The sequence below is a fragment of the Herpailurus yagouaroundi genome, unplaced genomic scaffold (genome assembly GCF_014898765.1).
Source record: "Herpailurus yagouaroundi ecotype Mexico unplaced genomic scaffold, PumYag 187, whole genome shotgun sequence".
Classification (NCBI taxonomy): Eukaryota; Metazoa; Chordata; class Mammalia; order Carnivora; family Felidae; genus Herpailurus; species Herpailurus yagouaroundi.
The window spans coordinates 636,622-653,797 of record NW_024412418.1 but is presented as its reverse complement, the minus strand read 5'-3'; the positions used below and the strand labels follow the sequence as shown (position 1 = coordinate 653,797).

General features: G+C 44.1%; 1 protein-coding gene across 3 annotated transcripts; it reads left to right on the top strand.

Moving 5' to 3' along the window:
- Positions 1–35: 35 nt before the first annotated feature.
- On the top strand, positions 36–14,155 carry SDHAF2 (succinate dehydrogenase complex assembly factor 2). 3 transcript variants are annotated; one of them, XM_040494950.1, is made up of 5 exons: positions 70–164; positions 3,911–3,988; positions 4,325–4,548; positions 4,633–4,742; positions 13,853–14,155. In XM_040494950.1, exons 1-5 carry the CDS (start codon positions 129–131, stop codon positions 13,981–13,983), a joined length of 579 nt encoding a protein of 192 aa, XP_040350884.1. In that variant the 5' UTR covers positions 70–128; the 3' UTR covers positions 13,984–14,155. The 3 variants fall into 3 exon arrangements, with proteins under 3 accessions (XP_040350885.1, XP_040350884.1, XP_040350886.1); XM_040494951.1 differs by lacking the exon at positions 3,911–3,988 and having other exon boundaries at positions 36–164; XM_040494952.1 differs by lacking the exons at positions 70–164; positions 3,911–3,988 and adding an exon at positions 302–326.
- Positions 14,156–17,176: the final 3,021 nt, after the last annotated feature.

Genomic DNA, 17,176 nt, shown 5'->3' with positions numbered 1-17,176 from the left:
GTCACACGCACAGCCACTTCCGCCATACGCAGGGACTCATCTTCCGGCTCAGGGCCTCAGAGCAGAAGTCCACAGTTCAGGCGTCCGGAAGTGCCTGGGCCACAGGCTTCCGGTGAAGGTCGGGAAGGATGGCGGTGGCCACCATGTTCCCGGGTCTGGCACGGGTGAGGAGAGTGGAGGTTTTAGGGTCCTGGGCAGGCCGTAGTGGGGACTGAGTCTCGTCTTCCAACGCAGTCATGGAGACTGCGAGGAGCGTCCAGCTGCTTGATAGCCCAGGGCAAGGGCAGACCCAAGGAGAGATCCGTCTTGAAACATAGGAGATTCAGGTCACATCCACTCTTCTGAGCCCACTGTGTGCCTGACTCGTGCGAGACCCAATTCAGATTTCACCTGTTCCCCAGGTGGAGCTGGCTGCACCGCCTCTGTGCGCCGCTTCTCTCTGTTCTTGAGTCTCTGTTCTTATGCGTCTAATACATGTTAGGATTTCACATCGTAGATTTTTTTTTTCTTTTTTAATGCAGGCATTTCAGACTGTAAACTTCTCTCTACTTTTTTATTGCACCTCATAAGTTTTTGTATGTTGTGTTTTCGCTTGTCTCGGGATGTTTTGGAATTCCCCTTTTGATTCCTTCTTTGACCCGTTAGAACTATTGGTTTATTCATCACCTAGAGTGTGTTCATTTTCACATATTTGTGAATTTTCCAGTTTTCCTTCTACTGTGGATCTCTAGTTTTAGTTCATTGTGGTCAGAAAAGATACTTTGTGTGATGTTAACCTTTTTTAATTGGGTAAGACTTGTTTTGCAACCTAAGGTGATCTGTCTTGGAGAATATTCCCAGGGTGCTTGCAAAGAATGTGCTCTGCTGGAATGTTCTGGATGTGTCCGTTTTGGTCCACTTGATCTATAGTGTTGTTAAGGTCTTCTGTTTACTTATTGATCTTCTGTCCAGATGTTCTATCCATTGATAGATATCCATTGATACCTATCCAATGATAGATATCCATTGAATGTGGAGTACTGAAATCTATTTTTATTGTTTTGCTGTTTCTTTCTTCAGTTCTGTCAATGTTTGCTTCGCGTGTTTGGGTGCTCTGATGTTGGCTGCATGTATGTTTATGATTGTTACATATTCCTGGTGCATTGATCCTTTTATCATTCTATAATAATGTTCCTTATCTCTTGTGACAGTTTTTGACCCAAAGCCTATTTTGGCTGACATAAGTAGTGCCATCTTTGCTCTTTGGTTACCATTTGCACGGGTTATCTTTTTTTTCATCCTTTCGCTTTTCAGCCTGTGTAGTCTTATATCTAAAAGGAGTCTTTTGTAGCAGCTTATAGTTGGATCCTGTTTTGTTTTGTGTTTTTAATTTTTTTTAATGTTTATTTATTTTTGACAGAGACCGAGCATGAGTGGAGGAGGGGCAGAGAGCGAGGGAGACATAGAATCCAAAGCAGGCTCCAGGCCCCGAGCTGTCAGCACAGAGCCCAACGAGGGGCTCAGATGAGCCGGGAGATCATGACCTGAGCCGAAGTCGGACACTTGACCGACTGAGCCACCCAGGCGCCCCTGGATCCTGTTTTTTAATCCATCTAGCCACTCTAGTGTTTTGTTTGGAGAGTTTAGTTCATTTATGTGTAATTACTGATCGAGAAGAACTTACTATTGCCATTTTGTTTTCTATCCATCTTGTAGCTTTTGTGTCCCTTTTTTCCTCTCTTGTTATTATCCTTTGTGTTTCATTGTTTTGTTTCGTTTGTAGAGACCGGCTTTAATCCTTTTCTCATTTTCTGTATGTATCTTCTATGGGTATTTTCTTTTTGGTTACCATTGGGCTTACATGAAGCATAATCTATTTTAAGATGATAGCAATTTAACTCTACTGTCATTGCAAAAAAAACTACTCTTTTACTCCTCCCGCTTTATGTTTTTGATGTCGCGACTGCATATTTTTATATTGCGTACCTATTAGTATATTTTGTTATTTTTTGATGTTTTTCTCTTTTAACTTCTGTACTAGCATTAAAAGTGATTTACAGGGGCGCCTGGGTGGCGCAGTCGGTTAAGCGTCCGACTTCAACCAGGTCACGATCTCGCGGTCCGGGAGTTCGAGCCCCGCGTCAGGCTCTGGGCTGATAGCTCAGAGCCTGGAGCCTGTTTCGGATTCTGTGTCTCCCTCTCTCTCTGCCCCTCGCCCGTTCATGCTCTGTCTCTCTCTGTCCCAAAAATAAATAAACGTTGAAAAAAAAAATTAAAAAAAAAAAAACACTAAAAAAAAAAAAAAGTGATTTACCTATCACTTACAATATTACAGTATTCTGTATTTGTCATATATTTATCTTTACCAGTGATCTTTATGCTTTCATATGCTTTTGTATTGTTTTCTATTGTCCTTTGGGTCCTTTGGGCTTCTTGAATTTGGATGTCCAAACTTCCCCAAATTTGGCAAGTTTCTGGCCATTTCTTTTTTTTTTAATTTATTTTTTTTAATGTTTTATTTATTTATTTATTTATTTATTTATTTATTTTTTTAAATTTTTTTTTTTCAACGTTTATTTATTTTGGGGACAGAGAGAGACAGAGCATGAACGGGGGAGGGGCAGAGAGAGAGGGAGACACAGAATCCGAAACAGGCTCCAGGCTCTGAGCCATCAGCCCAGAGCCCGACGCGGGGCTCGAACTCACGGAGTGCGAGATCGTGACCTGGCTGAAGTCGGACGCTTAACCGACTGCGCCACCCAGGCGCCCCTGTTTTATTTATTTTTAAGACAGAGAGAGACAGAGCATGAGTGGGGATGGGCAGAGAGAGAGGGAGACACAGAATCTGAAGCAGGCTCCAGGCTCTGAGCTGTCGGCACAGAACCTGACATGGGGCTCGAACTCACGAACCGTGAGATCGTGACCTGAACTGAAGTCGGACGCTCAACCGACTGAGCCACCCAGGCGCCCCTCTGGTCATCTCTTTGTATTAATTTCTTTTTTTTGGTAAGCTGTACACCCGATGTGGGGCTCAAACTCACAATCCCAAGATCAATAGTCACATGCTCCCACCGACCGAGCCAGCCAGCCACCCCTGGCCATTTCTTTAAATAAGCTTTCTGTCTCTTTTCTCCTTCTGGGACCTCCATAATATTTGTGTTGGCTTGCTTGATGATGTCCCATAAGTCCCTTAGGCATATTTCACTCTTTTTCATTCTTTTTTTTTTTTTTCTTTCTCTGATTGGGAAATTTCAAATCACCTGCCTTTAAGTTTACTGATTCTTTCTTCTGCTTGATCAAGTCTGCTAGTTAACCCCCATAGCGAATTTGTTTTCATTTGGTTATTGTATTCTTTAGCTCCAAAATTTCTGTTTGGTTCTTTTTAATATTTGTCTCTGTTTATATTGTCATTCCATTCATTCACTGTCTTGCAGAGCAAACTGAACATCTTGATGACAGTTGTTTTGAATTCTTTGTCAGGTAATTCATATGCCTCTGTTTCTTAAGGGTTGGCTTCTAGAGATTTATTTTGTTTCTTTGATTGGGCCATGTTTTTTCCTGTTTCTTCGTGTCCCTTGCAAATTTATGTTGAATCCAGGCTTTCAAAAAAAACAGTCTGCTCTCCCAGTCTTTTTAGATTGGCTTTGTGCAAGGAAAGACCTTCAGCGGTCAGCCTGGCTAAAGATTCTGGGAGCCTCTCAAACATTTTTGTGTGGATATATCTTCTCTGGGCTGGTGCATAGAAGTTCTCTATTGGAAGGATTTGCTGACTTCTTATTTCAGGAGCTTCTTACCTGGTTTCTGGATTTCTCATAAAGGGAATCGGTCCATGTATTGTTGTAGAGTTGCTGTCTCCGTGGGAGGAGGGGAGTGGGAGCTTCCTGTTCCACCATCTTGCTGGCATCACTGCCTTCTCGTTGCATCTTGATAGGTTTTACCCTTCTCTAGATTGGGAGTCTTCTGGGGATTAGGAACCATGCCGTCACTGTATACTCAGACTCTAACACAGGCAAGTAACTAAAATATATACAACACCATAAGAACTTCAAGGGAATGCAAAGGAAGGAGAAGATACTTCTGCTGGAGAATTTCTGGAAAGGTACCAGTTAAGAACACATATGCAGTTAGGACCATTTTCTAGTCCTAACTGCAGTCACTATGTGGGTGACCTTGGTAATTATTTAACCTCTTCTAGCCTCAGCTTCCTAAGCTATAAAGTGGGAACAGTATCAACATAACTTCTTAAGGACTAAAGGAGATTGAATGAGCTTAGTACTTAGGAAGTGTTGAGGGAATGACAGTGACGGTAGTTATTATAAAAATGTTTGTGCTTTATTTATTTCAGATGCTTGCTCTGCCAAGGCGCCACCTAGTGTCACCCTCGCTCAGCACGACATCATTCAGCCGTTTCTACAGAGGTGACAGCCCGACAGATTCCCAAAAAGACATGATTGAAATACCTTTACCTCCGTGGCAGGAGCGAACTGATGAATCCATAGAAACCAAAAGAGCCCGGCTGCTCTATGAGAGCAGAAAGAGGGGAATGTTGGAAAACTGTATTCTGCTTAGGTAGGGAAATACGAGTCTCGGCATCGCTTGTCTCATACTGGAGACCGCCTTTTCAGCTTCCTTCTCTCTCTTTCTCGTTTTTAGCCTCTTTGCTAAAGAATACCTGCACCACATGACAGAGAAACAGCTGAACCTGTATGATCGTCTGATTAATGAGCCCAGTAACGACTGGGATATTTACTACTGGGCCACAGGTACTGGGCATGATAAACAAGCAGCATGATATGAGAAATAGGATGGCTTGCGGTGATTTGCGTCTGGAGTTGTAGCCTAGGCAATTTTTTTGCTGTTCATTCACGTAATGGACACTCAACCCAAACACATTCACATTCTTCACATTCTTCAGAGTGAGAAACGGTTTTGCAAAACAAGTGCAAAATGGTTTTGTTACTTAAAGTTCGCTGAGGCCCTGTCTGTCCCGTCCGTGTTCCAGCCAGAAGTCGACGTATAGAAGCACACACCCGATTCTTTATGGATCCTTCTTGAGAAATTCTGCACCGTGCTTCTGCTTACTTTCCATTAGCTACAGTTTAGTCACATGGCTACACCTCATCATAATGAGAAAATACTATAGTCTATGTGTCTAGCTAACTTGGGGGTTCCTTTATTATCAAGGAAAAATGAGAGAACGGGTATTAGGGGACATCGTGTCGTTTCTGTCATACTCTGGGTCTTCGGTTATTATGTTTCCACTCAATATCTGAGTCATAAAATAGACACCATTCTGTAGGTTCCACGTGTAGAGTGTGATGGTACAGAGTCTAGAGATTTATATAGCCATTGGAAAACCCACAAGGTGTGAACTTTTTACGCTCTGGGCTTTTAGTATTGTTGAGTAAAGTTGTATCGTGTGGGCCTACCACAGTTTGTCTATCCATTAACCACTAGAGGGATATCATGTTATTTCCAGTTTTAGGTGATTATGAATAAAGCCACTATAAATGCATATAGCTTTTTGTGGAAGTAGGTTTTAGTTTTTCTAGGGTAGATACCCAGGAGAAGGGTTAATGAGTCCTGTTGTAAGTGTATGTTTATGAGGAACTTTTTCTATAATGGGACAGGTAGTAAATATTTTAGGCTTTGCCGACCATATAGTCTCTGGCGTGATATTCACCTCCTGCCCTTAGAGCATGCAAACTGTCACGGACGATAGGTAAACAATTGAGTGTGACCGTGATGTAATAAGATTATTGACAGGCACTGAACCTTGGATTTCATATAATTTTCACGTGTCGTGAAATGACTTTTTTCCTCAACCATTTAAAAGTCATCCTTAGCTCACAGGCCATAGTTTGCCGACTCCTGTGCAAGTGAAAGGGGCCAGGATCAAAGACTGACCATACAAACTGTATGATTCCATTTGTAGGATATTCTGGGAAAGGCAAAAGTGTAGGGGCATAAAACAGACCAGTGATTGCCAGGGACTGGGTGTGAAGTTCCACATCCTTACCAGCACTTGGTATTATCAGGGTTTTGTTCTTGTTTTTAGCCACTCTAAGTAAGGAGTATGCAGTGGTATTTCACTGTAGTGAATTGGCATGGCTCTGATAATTAAGGATATTGAGGCTCTTTTTTCAGTGTTTATTTGCCATTCCTATATCTTTGCTGATATGTCTCTTCAAATCTTACCCACCTTTATTTTTTTTCTTAATTGGGCTTGTTTTCTAATTGAGTTTTGAGTGTTCTGTATGTTGGATTCAAGTCCTTTATCAGATGATGTGTCTTACAGATTTCTTTTTACTTGTCCATGGCTTGTCTTTTCATTTTCTTAACATTATTTTTCAAAGAGCAGGTTTGTTTTTTTTTAATGTTTATTTATGTTTGATAGAGAGAGAGACAGTGTGAGTGGGGGAAGGACAGAGAGAGAGAGAGAGAGAGAGAGAGAGTCACAGAATCTGAAGCAGGCTCCAGACTCTGAGCTGTCAGCACAGAGACCAACTTGGGGCTCAAACTCGTGACCCGTGATATCAGGACCCAAGCTGAAGTTGGAGGCTTAACCCACTGAGCCAACCAGGAGCCCCGCAAAGAGCAGTTTTTAATTTTGGTGATGTACCATGTTTTATTGGGTGATTTAGTGGATTGTGCATTTGATACTGTATCTCAGAACTCTGCCTGATTCAAAGTCACAAAGATTTTTGCTGTTTTCTTCTAGGAATTGTATAGGTTTATAATCACCTGTTCAGTTTCTCTAAAAAAAAAAAATTCTACTTGGATTTTGATTGGAATTGTGTTAAATCAACAGATCAATTTGGAAAAAATTTTTTTAGCAATTTAGAATTGTCTGATCTATGACCATGCTGTATTTCCATTTATTTAGGCCTTTGACTTCTTTAATCAGCATGTTCTCTATTGTTGTATAACAGATTACCCCAAAACTTACGGATTTAAAACAAACCCACCTTTATTATCTCATCGTTGCTGTGGGTCTGGAATCCAGGCATGGCTTAGCTGGGTCCTGTGCCTTATTCTGTCACGAGGTTACAGTCAAGGTGTCAGCCTGGGTTCGGGAGTCTCATGAGGAGGCTCAGCTAGGGAAGGAGCTGCTTCAAGTTCTCTCTGCTGTTGGCAGAATGAAGTGCCTCACAGGTTCCCCACCTGCAGGCCTGAGTTCCTTGCTGGCTGTTGCCTGGAGGCTGCCTTCTGTTCGTTGTCACCAGCGCCTCTCCCACTTGGCAGCTTGCTTCTTTGGAGCCTGCCAGCTGAGAAGGCGACAAGAGGAGTCCGCTAGTATGACGGAAGTCTCAGTGTTTTGTAACATAATCCCAGAAATGACATTCTGTTATCCTCACCACGTTCTGTTGGTTTGAATTAAAGAGTTCGGTCCAGCGCAGTGTGGGGATGGGGATCACACAAGGGCTTGATACCAAGAGGGGGACCTCAGTGGGGGCCATCCTAGAAGTCTGACTGCTACAATCCGTGTGGTGGAGTTTTCAGCGTTATTTTGGACATCTTTTGCTGGATTTATACCTAGGCAGTTCATGTATTTTGGCGCTGTTATAAATGGTACTTTAAGAAAAGCTTCCAATCTCCCATTGTTGGTGGAATGTCAGAGTATAATTGATTTTTGTATCCTGTGACCTTGCTAAGCTCACTCAGTTCTAGAAGCTATTTTGTAGATTCTTCGGGATTTTCCATGCAGACAGTTGTGTCATTTGTGAAGAGAGATGTTTTTTTTTTCTTCTTTTCCAGTCTGTATTGTATCCCCTTTATATCTTTAATTTGCTTTATTGAACTATCTGGGATGTCTCGTATGCTGAATAGCAGCAGTGAGAGCAGGCATCCTTGCTTTGTTCCCACTGTTGGGGGGAAGTATTCAGTCTTTCACCATTGAATATAATGTTAGCTGGGCGCCTGGGTGGCTCAGTCGGTGAAGTGTCCGACTTCGGCTCAGGTCGTGATCTCATTGCTCGTGAGTTTGAGCCCCGCATCAGGCTCTCTGCTGTTAGCACAGAGCCTGCTTCACATCCTCTGTCCTCCTCTCTCTCTGCCCTCCCCCCGCTTGTGTGTGCATGCGTGTGTGCATGCTCTCAAAAATGAACATTTAAAAAAATAATAATAATAAATAAATAAATAAATAAATAAATAAATAAATAAATAAGTTAGCTGTAGGTTAGTTGTAAATTCCTTTTATCAGATTGAGAAAATTTCCTTCTGGTTCTAGTATATTGAGTGTTTTTCCATAGATACTGAATTTTGTCAGGTGCTTTCTAGGCATTTCTGTAGAAATGATCATTTTTTGGTCATATGATTTTTTTCCCTTTAGTTTATTGATATGATGAATTTTTGACTGATTGGTTTTCAAATATTGAACCAACCTTGCATTACCGTGCTAAACCCCACCTGGGCTTGATAGGTATTTGATTTGCTAATATTTTGAAGATCTCTGTATCTGTCTTCATGAGGGTTTTGGCGGGTAGTTATCTTGTAACGTCATCTGGTTTTGATGGGGGTCGTGCTGTCTTCATAAAATGAGTTGTGAAGTGTTCTCCTTTGTCATTTCCTGAAAGAGTATATAGAATTGGTATTATTTCTTCCTTAAATGTTTGGTAGAATGTGCTAGGGAAGCCATCTGGATCTGAGCTTTTCCCCGTTGGAAGTTTTTAACTATGAAGTCTGATGTTTTATTTTTTACTAGCTGTGGAACAATTCCTGTTAACCCGTTTCTTCTTGGACGAGATTTGTTAGTTTGTGTGTCTTTAATAAGTGCCCATTATCGTAAGCTGGTAAATCTAAGTTGTGGTAGTATTCCCTTTCTCTTTGAATGTCTGAAGAGCCGTAGTGAGGTCCCTCCTTTATTTTTGATGATTTATGGGTTTTTCTTTTTTTCTTGATCAGTCTGGCTAAAAGTTTATCAATTTTATTTATTTTTTTCAGAGAACCAGCGTTTGATTTCATTGATTTTTCTCTATTTTTCTTTTTCTAATTCCATTGATTGCTGCTCATTATTTCCTTTTTTCTGCTTGTGTTCGGCTTAATTTGCTCTTATTTTTTTAGTTTTTTAAGGGGGAGGTTGAGCTCAATGATTTGAGACCACCTTTTCTACTATACACATTTAATGCTGTGAATTTCCCTCTAAGCACTGCTTTAGCTGCATGTTGCCACTTTGGATATGTTAATGTTTTCATTTGCATTCAGTTCAGATTATTTTCTAATTTCCTTTCTGACTTCCTCTTTGATCCGTGAGTTATTTAGAAGTTTCCAGATATTTCTCTGTTATTGATTCCATTGTGACCACAGAACGCACGTTGTATAGTTTTGGTTAAGTTTCTTGAAATTTGTTTTATGGACTGAACTGTGGTCATGATACTTGATAAATGTTTCACGTGCACTTATTTGAACATAACAGGTCTTTTGCACCTGCGGGTGAAGTGTGCTGTAAATGTCAACTAGGTCAGCTTGGTTGATACTATTCTTCATGTCCTCATATTCTGACTGGTTTTCTCTGTACATATCCTGTCAACTAATCAGAGAAGAGTGTCAGAATCTCCAGTTGTAATTGTGGATTTGTCTGTTACTCCTTTCAATTCTCTCAGTTTTTCCTTCATGTATCTTGTAGCTCTGTGGTGTGTGAAGACATATTTAGGATTATTGTATTGATGAATTGATTCTTTTACCATTATATAATGGGTTTTTCTGTCTTTTTTTTTTTTTTTAAGTTTATTCATTTTCAAGAGAGAGCACGAAAAAAACCACATGTGATTATGTTAGAACCACCTAGATAATTTTCCTGTCCTGAGGTTAGCCATGCCGTGTATACAGCCTGATCATGATAGTGAAGACCATTGTGCCCACAATCCTGAAGATTATGCAGGCCCTGTACACCAGGGGAGTGGGAAATACTGAGGGCCAACTTAGAAGTCTGCCTCCCACACCATTCTTTTCCTTTGAACCTGTATTTGTCTTTATATGTATTTTTTAAATTAATTTATTTAAGTAGTCTCTACACCCAGAGTGGGGCTCAGACTCACAAACCTGAGATCCAAGAGTCGCATGCTCTGCCAACCGAGTCAGCCAGGTGGCCCATATCTTTGTCTTTATGTTTAGTTTGAGCTTCTTATCGATAGCATACGTAGTCTCTTTTTCATTCAATCTTACGGTCTCTGTCTTTCCACTGGTGTGTTATATATCATTAAGGAGCAATGTGGTTGAATTAAAATCTACCATCTTTGTTTCCTGTTTTTTCCATCTGTTCTTTTTCCTTTCCCCCTCTATTTCCATGTTTGTTTTTTAGCATTTTAAATTTCACACGACCTCTATTGTTGGTTTATTATTTATACCTCTCGTTATAATTTTTCTAGTGATTGCCGTAGGGTTTACAACCTACATCCTTAATCACAGTGTCTCTTCAAGTGATCTTATACTGAATTGTGTATGAGGTAAGAACTTCACAGTAATATACTCCCAAATCCTCCCTCCCATCTTTTGTGACGCTCTTGACATACTTTTTACTTCTACTTATGCTGTAAGTCTACACTGCATTTCTCCTGCTTCACTTTAGGCAGTTATCTTTAGAGCAGTTTAAAATAAGGAAAAGAGTACATTATATTTTACATTTGTGTATAGATAATTATAACTCCTATATGTGTTGTGTATATGACAACAATATGTAACACAATGTGTCACATACATTTTATATTTACCTTTGTGTTATCTCTGGAGATCTTCATTTCTTTGCATAGATCCACGTTTCTATCTGATATCATATTCCTTCTGCCTAAAGAACTTCCTTTAATATTTCTTGCAGTGCAGGTCTACTATTATGAATTTTCTCTGCTTTTGTCATTTTTAAGGGATACTTTCTTTCACTGGGTATAGAATTATAGGTTCACGGTATTTTCTTTCAGCACTTTGCAGGGGCACATTTCATTTGCCAGGCTGTTAGTGTGCAGGGTTGAGTCGGTCTGGTCAGGAGTTGAGCTGGGTTTGGGTTTGTTTTGATTACCTTCATCACAGCATTAACTTCAAATTCTGGGTACTGTTTTCTGGTTTGCATGGTTTCTGACAAGAGGTCTGCTGTGTCTTTCTTTATTCCTTTGTATGCAGTGTGTCATTTGTTTCTGAATGTTTTCAGTGTTTCATCTTTGGTTGTTAGCTGCTTGGACGTGATGTGTCTTGATGTTTGTTTTGGGGATTTTTCTGCTTGGGTTCTCTGGGAATGTTGGATCCCATTACTCCATTTAATATTACCCCACAGCTTTTGGAGTCTGTTTTGTGTCTTTAACTCTTTTTTTCTTTGTTTTCTTTTTTTTTCTTTTTAAAATATTTATTTATTTAAGTAATCCCTACACCGACATGGGGCTTGAACTCACACCACAGAGATCGAGTCGCTTGTTCTTCCCACTGAGCCAGCCAGGCACCCCAACTCTTTTCTTTTTATGTATCAGTTTGAGGAATTTTTATTGGGTAATATTGATTGATCTGTCTTCCAGTTCCCCAAATGTTGAATCTCTTGATGAGCCTGTTGAAGTCAATCTGCTTTTTTGCTACTGTATTTTTATTTTTAACATTAACGTTTAACTTTTACAGTTTCTAACTCTCTGCTGAAGTTGCTTATCTGTTCCTACATTTTTGTCTACTTTTTCTACTAGAGCCTTTAACATATTAGTTACTTGAAATTCCCTAATAGTTCTAAAATCTGGGTCATCCATGAGTGTTTTTCTGTTGATCGCTTTGTCCCTTCACAGTGTGTTGTGTTTTTCCTCTTTTGTGTGCATGTGTATCATAATTTTCGATAGAATGTTGGACATTATGCGGAAAACACTAAAGACTAAAGTAGATAGTATTTATATATGCCTAGAAATGGGCACACTTCTACTAGGCTATTAGATGGGGATCAAATCAGTCTAGTTAGGAGTAAAGCTCCCTTAGATTTTGTTTTGGTTTTGGTTTTTTAAATAGGCTCCACGTCAAGCGTGGAGCCCAGTGCAGGGCTTGAACTCACAACCCTGAGATCAAGACCTGAGCTGAGATCAAGAGTCCGACACTTAACCGACTGAACCATCCAGGTACCCCTAAATTCTGTTACTGCTTTGGTTCCCTTCACTGCACCACGAGCCTCTGTTGCTACCATGTCCTTAGAGTAGGGGCTGAGTTTCCAGAGGCATATCTCAGTGTTCCCCTTCTATGCTCAGCATTGTGCCTTCCTTGTATTTCTGTGCCTCAAAAGGAATCTCTTCATGCTCTGTCCTTCCCCAGCCGTAGATTCCTGTCGCGCCCACTTGGTGCTTCCCTCCCTTGGGGCAAGGAAAGTTGGGAGGGCATTCTCTGTTATCCTGGTTCACATTCAGTCCCTGTGGCCCTGGGCTCCCAGGGGTGGACTTCTCTGGCTCTGCCTGTCCCACAGGAATAGAATTGTTTTCCTTTTCCCTTTTTACCCCTGTAGGAGACTGGATTTGGAGACCTAGTCTCAGTCTCTTAAGGCTTTTATTCTTGAGAGGAGAAGGGTTGGGCTGGGCTTTATGCTTTTTTTTTTTTTTTTTTTTGCACTGTTGGCCGCTCCCCTCCTCCTGGCCTGCCTCACTGAGGGAGGCATTCTCCAGCTTCCTGCTCTGAACCTAGTCTTTGTCAGGAGCGCATTCTGGAGGTCTGTTGACCACAGCCTGCAGGGTGTGAACTCCCCTGGTGTCTGTGGCCCACACTTGGCTCGGAGCAGTTTGTTCAAAATTGTAGCCAAACTCTTCTTACCTGTTCATGGGGTATCCAGTGTCTCTTCTTCCCACACCTGTCTCGGGCGAGCAGGTGCCCATGTGCAGTTTCTCCTTTGAGGGGCTTCTCTTCCCTTACATTTTATTCTGCTTGGTTGCCCCGCGACCTCCGTTCTCTGACGACTTCACAGAAAGTCGTGCTCTTTGTATTTTATCTGGCTTTTGTTGTCAGGATGAGCACAGTGTTCTCTTGAACTTTCACTGTCTTTGGGGGAAGCCTGAATCTCCTGGACTTTATTTTCATCGCCACAGAAAACAGATGCCAGGTCCATTGGATGCCGGGCTCTGTGCTGAGTGAGGGGGAATCGGCCATTGTTTTGAGGAATTCCCTCTCCCAGCGTTGTGGTCTTGATAGGAGGGTCATTCTCCAGCACGTTATTGCCCAAGCTTTCCCGGCGGGAGGCTTTGCTTGTAATTTGAACCTTAGGTGAGTGTCTCAAGTTGGAGAGAGAGGTTGGAGGTGAAGGTGCTTACTGGGATTCCCTCGTGTGCTCCCAAGATGACGCTCTTGTGTTTCTGCCCTCGATGCTGTTCCGTTGTCTGTCCATTCAAGTCTGGTTCTCCGGGTTTATGTCCATTTTGCGTGCATAGCCTTGCAACGCATTCCTTTTTGCTTAAGTCAGTAGAGCTACTAGTTTGTCATGTACAACTGAGGATTTTTGCCTCGGGAAGTCCATAGGCTGGAAGGGGAAACACAACACCCAGAAAACCAGAGAATACCAAGTGCAGAGCAAAATGGTGCAGCTGAGCTGGGACGGTCCAGGGGTCGGCAAACTTGTCCCTAAAAGACCAGACGGTGAATGCTTTTTGTCTTGTGGCCATACGGTCTCTGTCACGGCTACTCAACCCTGCCGTGGTAGTGCCACAACAGCCACGGACAGTGTGTCAGCAGATGGGAGCGGCTCTTCCGATAGGACTGGTTACAAATACGGGCTGCCGTAGTTTGCCGACTCCCGGTGGAGGCTGCCATGTATACTTAGAGGGAGGATGGAGACAGTCTATGTATCTACTGGTTCTTTGCCAAGGCTAGAGTTTCAGGTTTCAAGGTCCTTGTGCCTGAGTATTGACTGACATTCTTTCTGTCTATCCTTCTCTTGCAGAAGCAAAGCCAGCCCCAGAAATCTTTGAAAACGAAGTCATGACGATGCTCAGAGACTTCGCTAAAAACAAAAACAAAGAGCAGAGACTGCGTGCCCCGGATCTTGAATACCTCTTTGAAAAGCCTCGTTGAGCTCTGCACCACTGCCTGCCACGGGGGCTCAGTCCACAGGCCCTAACATGATAGGCAATGGCCTTGACTTCCTGCCTCTCCTTAGACAGCCCACCCAGACCATTCGGCTTGCCTCCAATGATGGACCCATCTCTCAGGCCGTGTAAATGTTCAGTTTGACTCATTCTGGCAATTTTGTGCAGTTTTTACACCTCAGAAGTGGTTGTCAGGGTTGCTGGCACTCAGGTCCGTTTCTGTGGCCGCTGTCTCCGGAGGCAGGCCTCTGCCACAGGAGGGCACTGTAGGTTAGCGCGATGGGCCCGGCTCACTGCTTCAGCCACGAGGGGTGTGTGCTCAGTGGAAAGAGGCAGCCAGCGGCCGGTCCCTGAGCAGCCCAGGGCCTTATTCAAGTGAAATTCCCCCTTCCCGCCCCCAGTGTGGTCCTTTCTACCAAGGGAAGTGGATCCAAACCCCCTGAGCTGAATCGTTCAAAGGCACCACAGGCAGAATGAGGGCAGCAAGCAGGAATGTGTGGGCCGAAAGGTAATTAAACCGAAAGGTAATTAAATATTAAAGAATATTTCACAAAGGAAAAATCACAATGCCCCAGCCCTCGCACCATGGTTTTAATGTTGTCTATTCTCACATCATCCGTAGTCCTTTGTCTCTAGAGCGTTACAGAGTCCCAACCACAGGTTTTATTTCCATGTAGCACGGTGGCAAACTTTTTCTGCATTTCTACGGTCTTGCCAATTACTTTGGCAAGTAATTTGTCAATTTGTAGTCGACAAAGTAACAACACATGAGAAATAGCATCTTTGAGTGAATTAGTGGGAAGTGTTGAGCCCTGGAGCCGGGGAGACTTCTGTGTGGCCAGCAGTGGTGTCGCTGGAGGGGTTTTGCCCTCAGAACTGTAATCCAGTCAGAGCAGTAGTGACCCAGACTGCGCCGGGACCTTCTGAAGGTGTGGACCTCACGAAGGCAGGCCAGGATTGACGAGCACGCGGTGGGTGATCACAGGAGATGCCTGCAGAGAGGAAGTGTGGGCTTCCAGTTTTGGGGGAGCCGTAGGGTTCCCATAGAGCCTCCTCATGGTCCTTCCTGCCCTAAAGTGCCTCCAGCTGAGGAGAGGAGAGAACGAGTCTTTACTTCTAGGACTTCGTGAAAGCCTCACAGTGCCCCTATGGAAAAGTGGTGTCATGCTAATTTTGTAGATGAGAAAGTGGGCTCAGAGTCATTTGTCCAAGGTCAAGTAGCTATTCATTCATAATTCACGGTCTCCTTTAGGGGCACCTAAAGTTAAGCATCAGTTTCAGCTCAGGGAATGATCTCACGGTTCATGAGTTCAAGCCCCACGTCGGGCTCTTTGCTGACAGTGCAGAGCCTGCTTGGGATCCTGTCTGTCTGTCTGTCTGTCTCTCCCTCTCTCTCTGCCCCTCCCCCACTCACACTTCCTGTCTCAAAAATAAAAAAGCAAGAGAAAAAGCTTGTAAAGCCCTTTTGTGGGGGGGGGGGGGGGCGCCCCAGCACACTAGTTCTCAGTAGATATTAGGTGTCAGTGCTTGGCCATGGGCCCCTGAGGCCTGAGAGTTCAAGCTGTCTCCTAACACAGATTGCCTGGCGTGTCCGTGAGGTCACCAGAGCTTGTGCAGGGCTGTCTCCTGCGCAGGTGGTAGGAAAGCGCAACCTGTTAAAGACCCGCACGCTATCTTCCCAGCCAGTGAAGGCAGAAACCCCCCTGGGGGTGAGAAGCACTCTCCCTGAAGCAAGGAGTAGGAGTGACCGTTGGGAGGCAGCAGCAGGGCCAATGAGAAGGCGTCCCCTGGCCACCCTTGGGCCTCCTGGTGAACCGTGGGGAGGGCGTTAGATGGAGGGTTTGTATAGAGATCGAAGTGGTTGTAAGAAGCACACACGAACCGGGCAGTGAAGTGACTGACTCGTCTGTTCTGGGCGCTTGTGCAACCGACCCCACCAGCCTAGCGTGCAGCGTGAGCTCTTTTGCCCTGGGGTCTGATCTCTCCTCACCCTGGTTGTGTCTCATTTAATGTACTGTTAAGCTCAGGCAGCCTCCACCCGGGAATGGCATGCTTCTAAAAGGGACTGTTTTCCTCTCAGGCTGCTGGCTTGTGTCATCTCTGAGAGCGAAGGATCTTGCTCACTTCAGCTGCCCAGTGTCAGACTCAGGGGTGCTATGTCAACAGTTTTTCCCTTTATTAGGCATTAACTGAAACTAGGCCGGCACAGTGCATTTTTTAAAAATTAATAAACGTCTAGCAAGGGCCTGCAGCCCCCCAAGGAACTGTGGTGAACAGGAGCTTGACCCATAGCTGTCAGTCTGACCCCTCAGTGCTCAGCAGCCTCATTGCCGGCCAGAGCCGGGCAGATGAGCATCTGGCCCGTGAGTCCTGCCATTGCAGGCTGCCAGGTGACGCATCACGTTGGGTCATAAAGGCTTTTCTCTTCCGTTCGTTCCTCTCTCCATCATCTTAAGCCTTCAGAAGGCACAAGCCAAACACCTTTGCCCCAGCTCTGTTGCGTTGGGGTCACTGTGGACGTGCCTCTCGCTGGCTTTGAGCCGCATCTGTAGATGATCTGGTCCGACTCGTAGCTCTAGCCAGGGTGGCACAGACACGCACCTGCTTCATAGTTTGAAACGTCCCCAGGGGAAGAGATTGCACCGGCAGAATTAAGAGTCCCGTCTGCCCATCTGCCGCCACTGCTATGGCGAGATGGAGAGGAAGGGTCCACGGGATGGAAGCTGGGCAGCCTTACGTGGCGAGCAGGTCTGGGAGACTTCTGAGCTGTCGGGTCCCCGTCGGCAGAGCCTAGCGTGTCTGACGGGGTGGGCTCGCCATCCTGTGGCCGTCGGGGGGGGGGGGGGAGGGTGATGCCTATCAGCTTCCAAACAGCTTCCAGTTAAGCCACCTGTCGGCAGGCACTTCCGTTTGCCGGGGAGCCCTCTGGGAGGGAGGTCGCGTGCAGAATCTTCCCCAGTCGGTCGGGTAGAATGGCGCCGGTGGGACAGGTGGCCTGACGCAAGGGCTGCTCTTTCAGCTTCGAGAACCACATGTCTGTGAGCGGTCTGACATTTTTTAAGGTGGCTTATAGAAAAGTGGAAGCTTTCCGAGATAACAGGCTCGAAGCGGAAGAGCTGCAGCGAAGAAATCTACCACCTTGTAACCTGTAACCACAGAAGCGTCCAGGTCTTTTGCTG